Raw genomic sequence first — 20053 nt, 5'->3', positions numbered from 1 at the left:
TCAGACGTGAACAGATGGAGAGTGGACAGCAAGAAGGAGGGGGTGATAGAGGGTTAGTATGCGTTCTGGGCTGCTTCAAGAGGAACCGTAACATTCGCCTGGAAAGTCTGCCGGACAACCCATGAAAAACCCGAGACAGCACAGCCGGTGCGGGGATTCGAACTATACCTGGGTAAATTACTTGTAAAATGTAATTAAATTACATTGCTCATTACTCCAGTTACAATTAAATTAAATTACATTACTCATTACTGCAACTGAAACGTAATGAAGTTACATTACAATTACTGCGAAAAAGTAATGACATTAAAACGCCATTACTTCGCCATTATTGGCATACATGTTCCCGAATTTTGTGGAAGGCACAAGGGACAAAAACACAAAAGTTGACGAGACTTGCCTTCCCGGAAATTCAGGGAAATGTATGGTGACAACGTCACAACAGTTAGCTTGTACTCTTTTATTTGTCTCTTTTACATGTCAGGCTAGCGTGCCACGTATAACGTATCGTTCCACAATGTAGAGGCGAAGGTGACGCAAAGTATCACGACAACAGGAAGATTCTCTAGAGGATGGAGCCCGCAGACAATGATTCTCCAAGGCTACAAACCGTTGATCTGGAGAACGTTTGTTTGTGGGTGCCCTAACCCCTAACTATAAGGCAACTGACTCGTCTAAGGGAACTGATGTTCCCCGGCCGTGCCGATTGAGTGCGTCACCGAACTTCCTGCCATGTGCAAACACAGAACACACACTCGATTCTTTTGTAAAAAGTAATGAGTAATGTCATCAAAATTACTGCCAAATGTAATTAAATTAAATTACAAATTACATAATGTAAAAAGTAATGCATTACATTACAAATTACCAGGAAACGTAATTCGTTACAGTAATTTCATTAGAGTAATGACGCTGCTACCCAGGTATGATTCGAAGCCGCCTCACCTCCCAGCGTGGAAAGCTTACCACTGCAGCAGGGAATTTATGAGGGGTGTTCAAGTCAAACCAGGACATTTCATTTTTCGCAAAAGTAAAGTGCACTTACAGGCGAGAAATTAGATTGTTGCATTGTTCACATAAACAATTATCGCATGTAGCTCGTTTTTGAGCTTCTGCGTCCAAAAATCGTACCTTTAATTATTTTCCGGGAGATTTGCAATGCGTGGCCACTTCAAGTTCAAACGCGCACGCAATAGTAATTTACTACTGACGACTAACTATAAACCACGGGACCGTGCTATAACAATAGCTAGCTTACGCGTTAGTTTTAGTAGCTGTTCCTGTAGGTTAAGTACCTTCAGAGTCACAACTCTAATTGAATAACACTTAGCGTCCTGGGGTAGACAGTTTGACTTCGTCGCTACTCACATCCCCACTGTGTTTTTTTTTTTTTTCTTCTTTGTAATACAGTGAAACCCTTTATTTTCGCCAGCCCATAACTTTCGCGAATTTCGCGAATCGAGCCTTCGCGAATTTAAGGGGCACGCGAAAATTTCGGGCGCAGATCGAGGCGTGAACGCTAAGTACGACGCAAACAAATTTTATTTTCACAGTGCCCTGCCTCTAACATACACAGGCTAGTTCGCAGCACAAACTTTCGCAACATTACTCAAATGCAGTATACAGGCCACACCGGGCTTGTCACGAAGATACCGCCACGTCGTTCCTATCAGCCGCATGGCATGTAGTGGCTTCACAGCAGAAATCGCCAGGCTTACTTACGTGTCTTCATCATCATTCATCTGTGCCGCTATGGCCGCTTGTGCGTCTGAGTATACCAGCCTGTAAACATTTTCTTCATTTCGGACTTGAACACCCTGTTGAAGTACACATCTAGCGGCTGCAGATGACTTGTGCATCCGGCTGGTATGCGGACCTTTGCGAATCCGATTTTTGTCTTCCGATCACAACTCGCGAAATTTAGGGGCTGCGAACAAATCCCGAGTGCTCAATTCGCGAACTTCGCGGGCCGCGAAAATAAAGGGTTTTACAGTATCAACTTCACCATCGTATTTACGTGTTTTACTGCAAGGATATTGGATAAAAGTAATTCCTGATAACGAAAGAAGCTACAAAACGACGTAGAGAATCAGAGCTATTGCTTTGTTTAGAAACAATTTGGCCGCTGAATGTAAGCGCATTTGATGGTGTGCTATGGTCACTCCTCATGCATTTCCTTATTCTACCAAGAATATAGAAAAAAAGGAGTACCTCAGATTGCTAAATTTCGGAGTTCAGTAAAGGAATTTGAATTTAAGAAAAACTAAGAATGTAACAGTCAATAAAAGGATTTGCAGTGTGCGAGAAAAATTTCCTAAGGGTAGTATACAGTTGATCACATACTTCGGACGAATGATGTTTGATCGGATTTTTATGCATCTTGAGTGGGGGACTGCACAGGGGACTGCACATTACCATTTTCGACGTTCTTTTATGGGTACATAGTGAACTCGACGGTAAATCCAAATTTTTACACTTCGCCCCCTTTGTGCTTTATAATCCACAACTAGAACCCAAGTCGCAAATTAGTGAAATACAACGAAGAACCTTTCTGTAACTTCCTTCTTATCGCTAAAGGAACATGGAGTTGTCCTTCTTGGCTCAATATGCCTAGCCACAGCATAAACGAGGTAGGCCCTCCTCTATGGCAGTAAGAGGGAGATACGTTACTGCACATGTGGAACACATGAGGGTCCTCCTGAAAGCACCGTTCGTTCACGCTCGTCCTGTACAGTATTGTATTTCATATAGACTTATTTTTTTCATTATGGACTGTCATTAAGGCGTTGATTGCAGGCATAAAGGGATAGCTAAGCGTTTGTGTGACTCCATTTTGTGAACGGTGGTATCTGAATTATAGTGACGCATTCTAGAAAAAGAACTTCACCGCATAACACGCTGAGAACCACCAACCATCCGGAGTGATATCGGTTCTACTTTCTACTTGGTGCACGATCTTGAGCTTGCCCATATCTCACAGGGCCGGTGAGATGAATTACGTGCCCCAGGGAATGTGACCTGGCCTGTCCTCCTTCCTCACGTCTTGGTAACATGTTGTTTATACAGGGTGTCCCAGGAAACGTGTAATTGAATTATAATAAAAAAAAACTACGCCACCTAGAATCATGCGGTCAACGGCATTTGTTCTTACTGGGTTTTTGCCAACTCCTGATGTGAATGTCACGTATCGTAAGTTTAATTATGTAAATATTTGCGAACTGAACTCGGAAATTTGCCAAGTAAAGAGACTTTTTTACCCACCAATATGAAGAGCGTGCCGAATTCACTCAAGTTCATGATAATTATGATAATTAATAGTGATATTCACGAGCTATACTATCGAAAAAAATAGCCGAACATCATGCTTTTCGTAGCACCGGACCATAACGCGCGACGACTTTTTGAGCGCAATCGCTCTCAGTTCGACGAAAGGAGGTTCCGAACCCAGCCGGCCAGCCCACAGAGTGATAGTAGAAAAAGTGACAGTTCATGAAGTTGGGAAAGGGAAAGTGCGATCCCAGCGAAAGTCAGACGCGATAAGCAATACCTGTGTTATCTCTTTCTGCGATGCAGGTGTGGGCTCCCAAGTAGCACAATGTACTGAAAGTCGAGCGGGGTGGACGGGTAGGTGGAAGGCCTTGAACAGACGTGTGAAACTAGAGAACATTGATAAGACACATACCGGCCACCCCTATTGCACTCGACTTTCAGTACATTGTGCAGCTTGGGCTGGGTTTCCAACATCCTTTCGTCGGACTGACAAGGATTGCGCTGAAAAAATTTGTCGCGCGCTAGCTCCGTAGAGCATGATGTTCGGCTATTCTTTCTGATGGGATAGCCCCTGAATATCTCTGTCAATTATCATTAATTTGAGTAAATTGGACACGCTTTTCACATTGGTGGGGTAAAAAAGTGACCTTTATACTTTGCAAATTTCCGATTTCAGTTCGCAAAAATTTACATAATTAAACTTACGTTACACGACATTCACATCAGGAGGTGGCAAAAACCTAGTAAGAAGAAATGTCTTTAACCGTATGATTCTAGGTGGTGTGGTTTTTTTATTATAATTCAATGACACGTTTTTTGGGACACCCTGTATGATTACGTGTGTTTGCTGTGTGCTGACTTAGACACGCGTCCGGCCTTTTGTCGTGCGGGCCTCTGAAAAGGCACGGGCCCCTTGCACTCCTGCGCTCGCTCCTAGCCAGCCTACATCTCAAATGATATCGTTATCTTCCCTGATTTGTCGAAAACGGGAGGCGTACGCCTCTTTTGTGACAATTATGAACAGGATAAGTGTCACAAAAAAGGCGTACGCCGCCCGTTTTCAGCAAATCGGGGCAGATAACGATGTCGAACCGAAACGTTTTTCGTTCCGGTTTTCGTTCCGGTTACATCATAAACGATCCGGTACCGGTTCTGCTCCGGAGTAAAAAAATAACGGTTCATACCGGTTTTTAACCGGTTCCGCTTCTGCTGGGAATATTCATCCCCCCCAAAAAAAAGAGATCAATGTTACAAAATGTAAACCAGTTTATTCCGCATACACGGTATTTAATATCAATAGAAAGCTGTGAAATTAGTAGCTCCTGGTTCCTGTAGGTTACTGTCTGTTCAAATGGGCTTTCTCCTTTATTGAAGCGCATGCTACAAACTGACTTGTTTGTCGTGATGTCCTACGTAAAGTACTTTCTTGCTGGGTTGGAGCGATTGCGTCCCATCCGAATGTCTGTTGCTACTGTCTAGCCAACAAGCACCACCGCACGAATACGACGCAAATCGGGGAACACCTTCATTCATAAACGCGCTCGACGGTTCCGTTTTATTTTCTTCGTGTCCTGTCCACAAAAGAGTTGCCACTTTGCACGGGCTTGCCCTCGCGTATACGTAAATGTATTCAACTTAGTTGCTCTCAAACATAAGGGACGCGTTGCGCGACATTACCGATAAAGAAGCCGTTATGCAGCCCCCTTGGGTCGCTGCTTAGTTGAGGAGAGTTTAGGAGGATCAAATTAAAACGAACACTACGGCACATTGCTAGAGAGTCACATGCACCTCGAAGTCTGTAAGCGCATTCTTTTCACTTGCACTGGACTGCACTACCTTGGACTCCACGCAAGACGGGATTTCGGGAGGTGCACTTTCCAGCTGAAAGGAACTTTATTACTAATGCCTTTCTTTTCAACAGGAAAGTGCAGCACGCAAATAACCCAGTTCAGATCTGGTGCAGGAGGTGCAAGCGAAAAGAATGCACCTTGTGTGCGTGCGCGAACTATAAACCATTACAAAGGGAGCCTAAGGGTCATACTATACCGACATGCATTCCATCGTAACCGTAACCCTCGTAAAGTATCCATGACATAACTTCAGAGCACACGACGTCTGTTTCGTTCGCCTATCCGTAGTCCAAACCGGCGAAGTTTTCTCTTTGACCGAAAACCGTTAAATATATTTTTCGGTTTCCCTCCTGAGCGAAAAAAACGTATACGGTTTCGATTCCGTTCCGGTTCGCACCAAAATAGCGTTTTTTTCCGGTTTTCGGTTCCGGTTTTCGGTTCGCTCCGACACCCTGTTCGAGATGATGGTTGGCTAGGAGCGTGCTATGCGGTGAAGTTCATTTTTAAGACTGTACACTCTGTAAGCTTCGCAACCGTCGTACACGTAACTCGTGCGTATAAAAAGAAATACGAAGCTTCGTTGTCGTCGTAGGCCACTTATGCCAAGGGCCCGCTCTGGCCGAGGGACGCAGAGTCGAGATAACACGTCTTCACACTTCGAGCTTCGAGAACGTGCTCCTTTATTTCACACTATGTGCAGTAAACGAAATTGGAGCATTGGATTACGTGAGTTACGATATGCTGCGTTATGCGCGTACAGACCACCCTGCCGGGGAGGCGTACCCTGGCCCGTGGTATCCCCTTGTAAGTTATGACCAATGTGTCAATGAGGGCAAACACACGCACTTGCCGTGCTTATGTCTGACGTGTCAGAGTACAGCTCACAACTCTAAAAACAGAGCTTCCATCGCATAGCACGCTCAGCGCAAACCATTGCCGCGAATGATAGGGTTGTCGCTTCTGGTTAGAGGATAAAGGGGGCGCACGCCTTTTTCTGGAATTTGTATATATGATAATTGACACAAAAAGGCGTGCGCCCTCTTCTCTCTTCGAATCAGAAGTGATGACCCTAACATTCGTGGCCATGGTTGGCGCAGAGCGTGCTGTGCGGTGAAGTTCTGTTTTTAGAGTGTAGCCTACACTCTTAAAAATGAACTTCACCACATAGCACGCTCTTCGCCAACCATCATCCCGAGTGCCATGGTTGTTGCCCCCGATTTGCCGAGGGGCGTACGCCATTTTTCTTGCGTTATACATACAGATCATAATTGCTACAAAAATGGGGCACGCCATCCGTTTTCATCAAATCACTGGAGAGAACGCTGTCATTCGGGATAATGGTGGCTAGGAGCGTGCTATGCAGTGCAGCTCGGTTTTTTTATCTCGGTTTACACTCCAGGGCTGACGCATTGGCGAGAATCCTATACCCCGAAGGTTGTTATGCAGAACGATCTACAGAAACTCGTGACCTCGTGCGTTTTCTCCAAGAAACGGGCCTTGCTCAAAGTCCCCTCTAGCGTACCTCCCATCCATCGGTTTCATTGATCCTGTACATACCTCACCTTCACTCCTTCATCCTTTTTTTTTCTTTGCTTTAGTCGTGACGATGCAAACCTACGGCCAACCTATTTTGACATCTCCACCTGCTCACCGTCTTTCGAGTGTGTGCGAGTTCAAGATAGTAGCCCTGTCTTCCAAACGGGAGGCGAACGCCGTTATCTTGTGGCAACTCGGTTATGCCGCAACCTGCCGCAAAAAAAGCGTGTACTCGACGTGGTGGTTAAGTTCAGTGTCTGTTGACATGGACAAAATGCGGGCTAAATGCCAGGAAATGTCGACAACTTGTCGGTTTTTGTGCACGTGATGTGCACGGCAGTGTTGTTTCTTTCACCGCCTCTGGGTTGCTGGAGCGCGGTTGGCTGTTACTCACAGAGACCGTTACTTCGCCCCCTCCCCCCCACTCAACCTCAACACACGCGCACACACCAACCAAAGACTTGTCAGGGTGAAATACCAGAGCACGCGCCAAAGTTGCCGACATTGTGTCGCGAAGGGCGGAAAGTCGCACTAGGACATTTCGCAACGTTTCACGGTTTCCACGGACGAACGCAACTGGAACGACGTATGTCTTTTGGGAAGCGCGCATTTGCTCAGAAAATTCGTTTACAAGATTGTGCACAGCGGCGGCGATCTTGTCTAGCCTTCTTCGATGATTAGCGGAGCACATTTATTAGCAATGGAGGAAGTGGGGAAGGCGACTCGTCTGCTTTTTCTTTATTTCGAGTTAGGGCCGCGAAGCAATTGTGGCTATAAGCGGCGTACAGATGTGCACATATGGAGAGAGGACAGCAGGAAGGAATGGGGAACAAAGGATTAGCAACCGTCCTAGGGCGAGGGGCGACCTTGGGGTAACCGTGCCGACATTCGTCCGGAAAGTCTTCGGAAAACCCAGGGAAAACCTGAGGCAACACAGCCGGTGGTAGGATTCGAACCGACCACCTACCTTTCAGTACGACCTTGGCTACCACCAACGAGCGCGACGCCGCGACTCGTCTACAGCGCTGCTTCAGACGCGGGATGGGCGGTGCCAAAGAAAGAAGAAGGTGGGGCGCATCACTATTGGGCGAGTGAGGTGACGTCACAGACCGGCAGCCGAGGGCAGCAGCTTTTCCAGCCCATATGGATTGCGTGCTGCACTCGCGACTTTTGTGCGAATATGTATCCTGGGGCTTCTGAGCCTAATTTGTAGTCCTTCTGACTTTTTTTTTTCGAGCCCTTCCATGCTCCCTTAAAAGGCATCATGCATTTACTGGAACACCAGCTTTCATGCGAGAAACTGTACGAAGGCTTATTCCATCCAACTCTACATTCTACATTTTGAGAGAAACTACATTATTAATAGTGTTGGTCTCAGCGAGGCCATGAGTCACCTTGTCTAAGAACGCAAGTTTTGCCACCGTTGCAGTATACTTAGGTGATGTATGCGATATGAAGACTTGACCTCCTCGTCTTATGTATGCCCTCAATCGTCGCCATATTTTTTGACAATTCGTTAGACATCGTCTTCACGTGGCCGACCCTCGAGGACGCTTTTCGTTTTTGGAAGCTTTTCAATGCTCGGGGCCGTTGCTTCTACCTTGCCTATCCCCGAGTTCAAGGGTAAGGGCGAAGCATATTGCGGTGGGCCACAGGTGGGCTCAGGACTATAAGGCATGACTAGAACGCAGAGAAATCTAATAAAACCAAGTGTAAAGGGACTAAAAATGATCCCAGAATAAACCGGATGAAGTGTGATTGACGAGCCAACATGTTTATTTGATCGAAGGCGCGTGCTTTCACAGTCGGCGATAAAGATAGAACTCATCCCAGAAGCTTTTGACTTCTAGGACGACGCGTCGGTCATAAATTGGCCATTTTATGGAGAACGCTGGCGGGCGTGTAGAATACCTTTGGTTGTGAAGCGTACGTTGCTATAAACGAAGGCAGAAAAGGCCTCCACAGTTAGGTGTCCATACACGTGTCTTACCGATTCGAGGTGAGGAAGTGGGTTTTTGACTCAAGACTGCAACTGCAACTTTGGCCTGTTGTGTTGTGTGTGTTGGGGTGTTCATTAGAGTTGCTAGCACAGTGCAATAAGACGGGGACTAAAAAACGACGAGACACATTGAAGCACTCATGTCGTTTTTTAGTCCCCGTCTTATTGCACTTTTTTACCGATTTTAATGAAGAACTTTTTCGCACGATAATGGAAATTTGTGGGATATTTCTCGAACGCGAAGAGATAATGGTGAGCGTGGTGGTGATGATTGTGGTGGTGGTGAAAGGGCTCGCCGTTGTCGGCCTCACAGAGGTGGGCAACGCTACGTCATGAGGGAATGTGCGTCCTAGGCCGACTTCTAAGGGAACTGTGCCGGCATATGTGTCCGAGTAAAGCACAGGAAAAACCACAGTCAGCATAGCCGGCGGGGGGTGCTGAGCCTAAATGGGATCCAGTGTCGAACTTGCCAATGACAAAATCACGCCATACTACATGGTGAATTTAACAAAGATTACACATTTCGGTCGAGTCGTAAAAATATAAGCTATCGTCTCTGGCGCTCTGGCGCCACCTATACGTGGTGATGTGAACGTGAAACAGATGGAGGAAAAAATGCGTGTTGCGGGCGTTATAGGACATTGGAAATGCATGGGGTGAGAATTTGTTTTGCTTCTAACTTTTTTTTTTCTACAGAGTGATAGCATTTGAAAAAAAAAAAAAATCCTTGGATAAAACTTCGGGCGAATGGCTATCAGTCTGCAGAGTTTGAAGCGCCAGAAATGTCATTTTCAATTTTTACGACGCGATTAAAATGTGTGACATTTGCTAAATTCACCCTGTATATTACATCTACCTCGTAACTTTTTTCTCTTCATTGTCGGGAGTTAGTGTTACGAAACGGTGGGCAAAATTGATCTGCAGACTGACCGCTATGGGGCGTCGTTCATGATCATAGTTCTTTCGCGACGTAAAGCCACGAATTGTCAATGTTATGTGACGTGAGTGTATCATATATGTTATTTGTCGCGGATCTGGTATGTAACATGAATATGCGTCTTGTCGTAGTGTGTCAGTGAGACGTGAGAGAGCTATTGCTCTGTGTATGTGTGTGTGTTTTTTGAGTGTGTGTTGATTTTGGATACCCACGCTGGCTGACTGTCCAGCTTGGTACTTGTCAAACTATAGAAAAAGTAGGCTGTCTTCTGGTATCCTCATCGCAATTGAATGAAGCTAGCATGCAGAGTAACGTTGAGTCAGAGCTGTTTGCCTGTCGGTTTTTTCTGTTGAGCAACTTTTCAACCGACTCTATATATCTCTACACAAATAGAACACGTGGTGAAATGGGGGGGGGGGAGGACATGTTTAATAGAGTGAAAGAAAAAGAAAGGAAATGTCAGCCAGACTGTTGCCAGCTTGCTATTCCGAAAAAGAAACTGAAAAATAAACGAAAAGAAAAAAAATGAAAGAAAAACAGGCACGCAGTGCAGTGCAGTACAGGCACGAAAAAAAGTCCCAAGAATGTCCAGTCAGAGGGCAGACACAAGGCCCGAGCTTTTCAAGAAGCGGAGAAGTGCTGTGGTGACAGCCCACTGAGTAGGCCGAGGGACGGGACCAAGGAGGGTGGCCATGGACAATGTGCTGCAGCCCAGCTGTATTAGAGGACTTGCCGTTGGGGAATGTGTTGCTGGCAGTGCAGAAGACAATGAGGAATGTCGCCCACCTCGCCACAGCTGGAACACAAGGCGCGAGTTTGGCCTGTTGGTGCAAGTCCTTCATTTCTAGGAAAACTGAAAGAGCAACGAATGTTGTGTGCTTCTTTCGTGTCTTGAGATGACACCGCCCTAACTGCCTCCAGATTTTGCTGAGGACGAGGGGTGAACGACGGCTTTGTCTCACTTTGCTCCTACCAGGAGGAGGCAGCTCTGTTAGTGATGACATAGAAATCACCAGGAAAGAGGCTAGAAGAAAAGCTGGGAGAGCGAGTAATGGGAGAGAGCAAAGGATACGGAGGAGTAAGGGGACCGAACTCGACTGGAGAATGACGAATTCCTCGAATCATTCTTGGCCAAGGTGCGGCGCTCGTGTTTCCTCCTGCACTAGCTCTGCGAAATCTGCTGCCCGGCAATGCGCCGTTTGTCTTCGCATACTCCATGAAAAAGCGTTAAAAAATGTTTGTTTAATAAACATGAACACGGTGTCTCCAGTAGTGAACTAACATTTTCTGGTCAGCTACAATCCTTTTTGCAGTTTCTGCTGCCTCGTTTTCGTGTCATAGGTGGAAGCTACAAAAGACAAAATAATGGTGCCGTGATCTTACACGTAAGGTTTCAGCTACCCCAAAGAAAGGAAAGGTTGTACTGAAAAGCCATAATTGAAAGGTGTTGAGTAAAGGTTATGTTTGAAGCTCTGTACTCGAAAGTCGTCGGACGCGATCTTTCCCAAATGGCGCACTATGTGTGTGTCGCAGAAACTGGGACAGAGAAAGTTTCATCTGGATACGTGTCAAGCAAGAAACTTTTGTGTGTATGAGTGCAGTGAGCAGTGCGGGACGCTCTGCTGGAGGGGCACGGTGGGGTTCCGAAGGTTCCGGGTCTATTATGCTGAATTAGTGCCAGTTAGCTTAATGTAATAGCGACGTTTTAGTGGCAGTTAATTTCTTATTTCCTGTCCTGCATGCCAATCGCTATTCTATAGTTTTGGGAACTGAAAAGAAAGTCGTGGTCTAGTCTGCAGTGTGTATTGAACAACACTGACTTCTGCATTATGAACTATCACTTTCATTTTCAGTTCCATGCTTAACAGTGCCATTACTTCAGCACAAGCATGCCCAAAGCGTTAAACCAGGGGGCACCCCTCCCCTCCCAAAAAAGAAGAAAATACTACAACACCCCCAAGATGCCTGCCAGAAAAACCAAAAACAGCCACAAATCCGGTAGATATGGGTGTCACAGTCCCACAGGACACCAAGATGAAATCGTCCTCGGTATTCCTTAAACAGAAGATGCATGTATTCAATCCTGCACAAGGTGTACAAACCTGTCACAGAAACTGCGTTCTGTCATGTTGGTATTAAATTCGTTTATGGTGGCATGCGGAATGTAACTCTGTCCTAGTGGATGCATCACAGTGGAAGCGTTCTGCGCACGAAGCGGCTGGTAGAAACGCGCGCGGCGAAGTTCTCGTGCCACATCTGGAATGCAAATGTGGATTACTCAGCTCAATGACCTCATTTCTCTAAGCTGCGAGTTGCTCGTGGGAATTAACAATAATCAGTGCACACCATTCACGAGTGTACTGTTGTGGACAAGCTAAAATCGCCTGCAGGAACTTCGTCGTCCCGTATTAGCCCTGTTGCGATTGAAAGTGTTGTGCCAGTATTGTATTTCAAGATAGACCATGTGCTGCACGTGTTTACTACTCGAAAGGAATAGTTTTGCAACACCTGGAGATTTGAGATGAGATAAACCACGGAGTGCTTATTTTAGACACCCGTGTCCCGTACAGTACATCTCGCAGTCGTGCGTTGCCGGAGGTGCAACGTATGCCCGTACCATCCTGTACGGCGTCGAACAACACCTTTGTGCTTTCTACGATGTCTTTTTTGTCTCAGATAAAAAAAGAACCGCACTTCAAGCCAACACGGAGCCCCCTTCACTGCGGTTTCCCCACACTGAAAAAATAAAAGCATCTCGCTTTCTACTAACAAAAACTTTAGGCGAAAACTTTAGAGAAAGATCCTTCATTGATACACGATGCTCGTACTTATTTATCAAAATATTTTTTCCTGCTCGCACTGGACACACTAGTACATCCGAAATAGCGCATTACAGGAACGTCATTCAGAGGAGCAAGTACCTGACGGAACGCGAGCGCCGCGCCGCGGCCGCAAAAGATTTCAAGGAATCGGGACCGCGCTTTCTCAACGGTGGCGCGGCAAAGACTCCTAGAGTAGAGTCACTGTACCCGGGTACAGTGACTCTATCCTAGAGATAGGGGCTCTCCTCCGTGGCAAAGGAGTGTACGGAGACCTCCTCCCAACGTCGATGTCCGGGAGGCGCCATGGTCGAATTTGTGGATTCAGCCACAGTCTTTCGTCTTTCCACGCATAAAGGCCAGGCGTATTCGGCGCCCTGGTATCCAGTCCAATCCAAGTCGTGCTTCCTTCCGCTGGGCGCCGCGTGCCATATGCTGTGTGTGAAGTGTCTGTTTTGTCTGCTCTCATCGTGTGTGCTTGTATTGCGTCTTAGTCTGCAAGGAACGAGTGTCGTACTGTTTAAATTTTGTGCTGCGACATTCGAGGACGGCGTACGGAACTCGTAGGAGACACCGTTGGTAACACGCTATGCCTACCGTATCTATCATGGCGATATCACTGGCGTATTTATCACTCGTCGAGCTGCCCCTCTTCACTGGCTTGGTTTATAGTTATTATGAGAAATCAATGAGTGGTGGGGAGCACATCAGTGGTGCCGATTAGGGGGAGGGGGTGTCTTACTCGGCTTGCCGCTCGGCGACTGAACGACGTGGATCACAGTGGGTGAACCAATCGCAGCATGGACGTCCAGGGTCCATTCATGCGGCCATATCCCGGCCAGATCGCTAGGCAATAGAGCACCACAGCAAACCACAACGAGCCACCCAACCAACCGTGTGGGTGGTGACGCCATTATTGCCGAGCTGTTTGCCTGTCCGGTAAAGGTCACATGCTGCTTGAAGGATCGCGCATCGTGGGCCGCCTTCATAGAGAAGAGTACCGGCATATGCCTTACACTGTCCAAGGGCACCAGCCAGTCCAACTCAAGTCCAACGGAAACAATCACAAATTTCTTTGCGTCTGCATTTCATGCCCGTGCCACGGCGTTTTAGGACACTAGCCCATTTGGACTGCAAGCGTGCCATTGTACTTGGATATGGATGCATGCAACGTTGAGCACGACACGAAGATTTGCAATGATATTAAGCACCCCTTTTACTGAAGCAGCCACGTGTTCACATTCAGGAATGTGTACATAAGACGGAGGCTCTGGGTAAGGCAACACTTGAAATGCAAGAAACGAGAGAAGCTGCCCAGCGCTAGGGCGGCTTCTTGTTTCAATAAATAGCAGCAACATAGATGAATGGATGATGATGTGGAATGCTTCTCTGCGTTAAGATGCAGGACCCTACCCCATTCCAAAAAGCTTTACATAATAGGATGAAAAGGGAGGGAAAACAAAAGAAACCCCCACAGTTCTTGAAGGAGGCCGGGTGGCCCTCAGAAAGGAAAGAAAAGCGCCAAGTGCTCGGCACTGATGTGCAGGGTTACTCCATGGGCCGAGAACTCTGCAGATGTTGAATGGCCTCTGATGCAGCAGTTCAATAAAGCTATATCCTGTCATTTGGGTTTACCAATGCAACTACATCCTCACCAGCCTTCGCATTTAGAACAGAACAAAACTTCCTCGGGTTAGCCTTCAACAACTAAGGTAACTGAAGACCATAACACCACAAACGGCGTGACCGAGCGGGTTACGGTGTCCCGCTCGTTGGTAGTAGCCGTCGTGCTGAAGACTGGGAGGTGTTGGGTTCGAATCCTACCACTGGCTGTGCTGTCTAAAGTTTTCTCTGGGTTTTCCGAAGACTTTCCAGACGAATGTCGACACAGTAGCCCCTGGACGCCATATTACCCCCCCCCGTGTCCCCCACTCCTTCCTGCTGTCCTCTCTCCATCTGTCCACATCTGTACGCCGCTCATAGCCACAGTTGCTTCGCGGCGCTAACACTGAATAGAAGAAGAGATCATAACACAGAGCGGTTTTGTAGTCTGGCGATTACAATTATCATTTATTTGAATTATTTGAGTAAAAAGCTTGGCGGTACACCATGTTCTTCTCATTGGCTAAACGTTTCAAGTCCGCAGAAAACGAAGGGTTTTTAGAATTGGACCGTAATTTTATTCTATAGGAATATGCGAATGCGCACTCACAAGCAAAGCATCATGGGCTACAACACCGCTGTACCGTCAGTGCACTGTCAGGGCGTCCCTTTATAGCATTACCGGCGGCAACGTTTTTCTAAAGAAATAAGCATGGCAGCGGGACGCACTACTACTAGCTAGTAGCTACTGCTACTAGCAATTGCACTTTTAAATCTCCGTCCCGCTGCCATAATAAGACCAATAACACTTATGCTTAACGTAAAAGTGAAATTGATAGTCTCTTTGACAACGAATCTCAATTATGTTATGTATTCCAAGTTCTTTTTGAACCACCTGCTATACGCTGCACTGTATATGCGTACTCTCTCTGAATTACGTTCTGTCCTCAGCATTCAGAAATGTACATTAGTATATCTCGTGTAGCCTAGTGTACGATTTTTCGCCTATTTCTCGCTTCCTGCGAGTTCTCGTAACCTTCTGACAGACAGACCTATTCTGAGAGGTAGAAGTCGCTATTTTATTCGTCCTTGCATCGTTGAGGATTCTGTTTACTACTTTCCTTTCCCCGTGTTCTCTTCGCAGACGAAACAGGCGCGCGACCGCGAGCGAGCGTCGTCTGCTGGGTGTTCGCGTAGCAGACGACATTCGGTTCCAAGTCAGCGTGGTCTTGTCCGTGGTCCTGTCCCGCGCCTCTAATCTGACCGATCTGATCTAAAAAGACAGCGATTCACCACATAACACGCTCAAGGCTGAACAGCATAGAATTGCTTCTGTTAGTCTTCAGAGAGTATTTTGAACTTGGCATGCGGAGGACGCCACCTCGGAGATCGCCTTTCTCGACTCTTACAGAGATCCACTTTTGAGTCGAGATGACGTGGCAGATAAATGTTTGTGCGCTGTGTCACTCGGGTAAGTGCCAGATGAAGGAGAAACATGATGCCTCGTAGTGATTCGCTAGACCCAGCCCCTCACGCGGACGCACACGGAGTACGATATGCTTTTATATAGCGGTTGTCACGACTTAAAGCACACATATCTCTGTTCGCCCCGGAGCTGGACTGATTGTGTTTCGTTGGTTGTTTCTAAATGGGTCTTAAACTGCTCAGAGCGGGGAGATGTGCTGCTTCGATAACTCTGATTGTTTGTTTAATCTTGAACACATCGAGTATGGTTAAGAAACGCCACTAAGCCGTTTGCATTTTCAATCGCGCGGTAACTCAAGGCTGCAGGATCAAGTCGCGAGCTTTATCTGAGTGAGAAAATATCCGGCTATACAGCACACTGGATGATGAGCGAGTGAAATCTCCGCAAACGCAACACTGCTTTATTAATAATATTCCGTGGTTTCGCGTCGCGACACAACTTTCATGCTGAGCGACGCCGCGGTTGTCGGTCTATGGATTAATTTTGTACACCTGTGTTTTCTTTCACGTGCGTGTCGAAAGCACAGCACCGTATGCGCCGTGCTAGCGCCGGTTTAGCGTCCTGACGAGGAAGACGGCGTGTCTAAGCAACTTGTACGGCTGGCGTCAAAGTTAACTTAAACACCGCTCTAGCCTGCGAAGCGGGAATAGAGCCACCCTGGCAGCAACTAGCGGAAAACAACGCCTTCATAACGAGGGTCACCCACTCTAATTGTAATTACAGGGTGAATTTAGCAAAGGTTACACATTTCGATCGCGTCGTAAAAATAGAGGGTGACGTCTCTGGCGCTTCAAACTTTGCGCACTTATAGTAATTTGTTTCAAGTTTTATCGATATTTTTTTCCAAATCGTATCATTTTGTAGAAAAAAGTTAGAGGCCAAGCACATTTTCACCCCATGCATTTTCTATGTCCTATACCGGTCGAAAACTGTCATGTTTTCCTCTCTCTGCTTCACGTTCGCATCACCACGTATAGGTGGCGCTGCCTTGAATCCCTGCATCTGGTCCATCTGGTTGTTGGTTGTTCCATAGGTTCCTGTTTTGCTTCGTCTCCAGGTAACGCCACCTATATGTGGTGATATGAACATGAAGCAGACAGAGGAAAAAATATGGCGGCTTGCGGGCGGTATAGGCGATTAGAAATGCATGGGGTGAGAATTTGCTTTACTTGTAACTTTTTTTCTTTTCTACAGAGTAATTGCATTAAAAAAAAAAAAAAAGAGAGGGTAAAGCTTCGAGCGAATGACTATCAGTCTGCAAAGTTTGAAGCGCCAGAGACGTTATCTTATATTTTTACAACTCGGTCGAAATGTGTAACATTTGCTAAATTCACCCTGTAGATGACCAAAACACTCTTCGCCATTATTTCTACGAAGCACCGCAGGCCGGAATGGCGTTCAAATTAGCTCTGATGCCAGCTGTACCCTGCCACCAAATTGCTGGCATCCTTAGCCGGAATCGAACACGCAACCTTGGGATCAGTAGGCGGATATGCTACCAACTGATCCACCGAAGCCAGTCCCGTATTGAATTGGAACTTCCTATTACTTCTTGCACTTCGCAATATGCGCCTCTAAAATGTTGTCATGAGTACCCACGAAAACGATGAACCACGCTCGACCAACTCAAAGTCGTGTGACACTGAATCACATTATAATTAGTTGAGCTACGAAAAATTATAGTTCCGAAATAATATACGAAAATTGTAGAAAAATTATAGTTAAAACATATAGTTCCTCAATACTGTGGGATACACGGGTAATAAAATTTAGCCCCTTTTCGAAGGATTTCGTCCTCCACTTCTGAGACGAGCAAAGCCTTTGCTCTGCCACCAAATTGCCGTTCACGCGTCGGCACCTCTTTGCGCTTATGTGATATTGTGAATGAAGCCTGCCTCTCTCTTTGTCAGAAGCATGGCCATAAGTTATAGCCATCTTCACCCACTTACCGAAGTCACTCGACCAGCAACTAGCACGTTGAGGGCCATTAGCGTCCGCGTAACGACAACCCGGCTATCCTTTCCTTTAGTTTTCTTTTTTCGGCTAAAGTTGTGTCCACTTCTTTTCCTCTGCGACCAGTGATTCGCAACAGGGCACTGTACCAGCAGGGTCGTCTATACCTCTCGAAGCTCGACAGGTCGACTAATAGACGGTCTAATAGCCCGCAAGAGGACTCGCCTATCTTCTCCAAGATTCACCATTGCTGCCCTTGATCTATTTGCGTTGTTGAGCAATTTGGAGCGCATCATTTTTCTTTTTCTCCATTTTGTGTCTTTGATTTTTCGAGATTGTACCATTAGAGCTCCCCTGCAAGTAACCGTGAACGCACGCGTTCTCAAGGATGAGGAAAAGAAGAAACCGTTGAGACTGTCCAGACCGCAAGCTGCGTATTTTTAGCGATGGACTGAAAGGCAGCGCTTCAAATGTGCCTCCCCCTCCTCACCAGAAGGTTCTTTTTTTTTTTCCCTCGCTATTTTATTCGTCCTCGCATCGTTGAGGATTCTGTTTACTACTTTCCTTTCCGCGTGTTCTCGTCGCAGACGAAACAGGCGCGAGACCGCGAGCGAGCGTCGTCTGCTGTGTGTTCGCGTAGCAGACGACTTTTGGTTCCAACTCAGCGTGGTCTTGTGCGTGAAGATTCTGGTAAAGCGATACGCCCACGTGCTGTGCCTTCTGCTTCGAAATATATTTTGTGTTCCCGTGCTGTCTGGACCGTTTTAGTGTTCGCGAGTACTTGTGATCCTTGAAGTGCGCAACGATGACAATGAAGGAACGGGCGTTTATTGGGGCAGTCCGCACATTTATGGTGGAACTGTGAATTCGTTGGTCGTCAGGATAATATTAGTGGAATAGTAAAAAAAAATGGGCTGTTGTGCTTCAGCATTTTATTCGGGTTCTTACGTGACCCGCGAAGATGGTGAGTTTTTTCCCCCTTTCCATTTCGTTCTACAGTCCATTCATTGTATGTGATGTTTGCTATATTGAGCACCGCACTGTTCTCATACCATCGGTATAATACGCGGTGGGCTAAACCAGCAGTTAGTTAATGGATACATTCCTAGCATGAGTCATGTGTAGGAGAATATTGAGACAAATTCCACTCACAGTGTACTTTGTATTGGTCACGAAAGCAAACGGCGCGATGCAGAGACAATGCCGCATATCTTGTGCAATGAAAATTGCAGAGGAAATGGTGATCTCTGACGTTTCTGGACATCTACAGTAACTGCGTTTTACAGTGTCTTATTATTAAACGTGAAATAAATAACGAAGAAAGACGCACCAATCACACACGAAACACAACTATTGTGACCTTTGGTGTGAAGCATGAACTTTAGAAGTGCATAGTGCTGGTTGTGCAATGTGTTTGGTGCGTAGCTCTTCGTCATTTATTTTTAACTTTGTCTCGCATGACCTTTAAGCTTTTACCTCCCTTACTCCAGCGACCTTATTTCCCTATTTAATTTTTCGGTACAACTGCCAATAACATGCATGATGTGAACCAATGTCGTTTACTGCGTTTCATGTTCTTCATTTCGTATACTTCTTCGTTCGGTTCAAAAGGTTTTACAAGGAGTCATCACGTCGAACATGACTCCAATGACAGTCGGCGTCGAAGAAACGGTCTGTATACACGAAACATACCAAAGTATAGGCGGTTATAAGAAAGGAGAACGGCGAATGTAAACAGCTAGGGCTAAAAGCTCGAGTGGAAAGAGGGAACCTTTGGGATATTGATTGACATACCACACCCCCACCAAGGTCTTGGTCGCTGCGGTATAAGATATTGCTTATAGTGAGGAGCACGTTAAGCCTTATTGTTTTTTAAGCTACTTTCTTCGTGCGACGTATAATCGGAAGTGAGTTCCCGCAGGCTCTGAACACTTTCTGGTCTCTCGTGGAGGAGAAGAAACTTTACTTGTACAATGCGGCGCGATATACTCATTTCTATGGAGTTTCGTCAGTTTCTTTGCAAACACTATCATCACGCGTTCGTTAGTTCTGTAAACAATCGCACCTACATTTGAACAGCGCGTTCCAGTAAAATATTGTCATTTCCCTCTATGGCTGCCCCACCTCCATTTCGAAATCCTTCTGTTACCAGCGGTCTGTTGTCAGGTCCATTTCAGTCTTGGAAATAATCCTGCAACCAAGACGAGCAATGTTGATCAGATTATAGTCTTCAACTTCGTGGGAACGATATTTTCGCATATCTCCGTTGCTGGCGGTGGTGATAGCGCTTGCGAGGAAAAGGCGTCTTGAGATAGTCCCAGACAACTTATCGCCGCCCTGAACTATGGGATCGTGCTTATCAGAAAGGAGGAGATGGTCTTCAAACTGTTTCGGTTGCTCCTGTCTCGTCCCATTGTCCACCATGTGTCAATGTGATCGAGAACGAAACGTGAAGCACGTTGTCCCTTTCTCGTGACAGTAATCTCCCAGGATGCAACGCGTGCGCAAGGAGCACTGGGATTGAATGATGGCAGTCGAATAAAAGGCACAATTGAAGTATGCTACTGGACCTTGTGAGGCTTATGTTGTCTTGTCGAGTCT

General features: G+C 46.4%; 1 protein-coding gene across 4 annotated transcripts in view; it reads left to right on the top strand.

The window, feature by feature from the left end:
• LOC135385261 (fibrous sheath CABYR-binding protein-like) overlaps nucleotides 1-20053 on the top strand; it is a 90943-nt gene that overhangs the window by 48612 nt on the left and 22278 nt on the right. Inside the window, exon 1 of one of the 4 annotated variants that reach the window (XM_064614465.1) lies at nucleotides 18264-18416. The exons of the other annotated variants lie outside the window; for them this stretch is intronic. Coding sequence (XP_064470535.1) covers nucleotides 18362-18416 — 55 coding nt within the window. The 5' untranslated portion in view covers nucleotides 18264-18361. Of the gene's footprint in view, nucleotides 1-18263; nucleotides 18417-20053 lie in introns of those variants that run through there. 4 annotated transcript variants of the gene reach the window in all.

The sequence above is a fragment of the Ornithodoros turicata genome, chromosome 2 (assembly GCF_037126465.1).
Source record: "Ornithodoros turicata isolate Travis chromosome 2, ASM3712646v1, whole genome shotgun sequence".
NCBI lineage: Eukaryota > Metazoa > Arthropoda > Arachnida > Ixodida > Argasidae > Ornithodoros > Ornithodoros turicata.
This window is presented reverse-complemented; position numbering and strand designations above follow the sequence as displayed.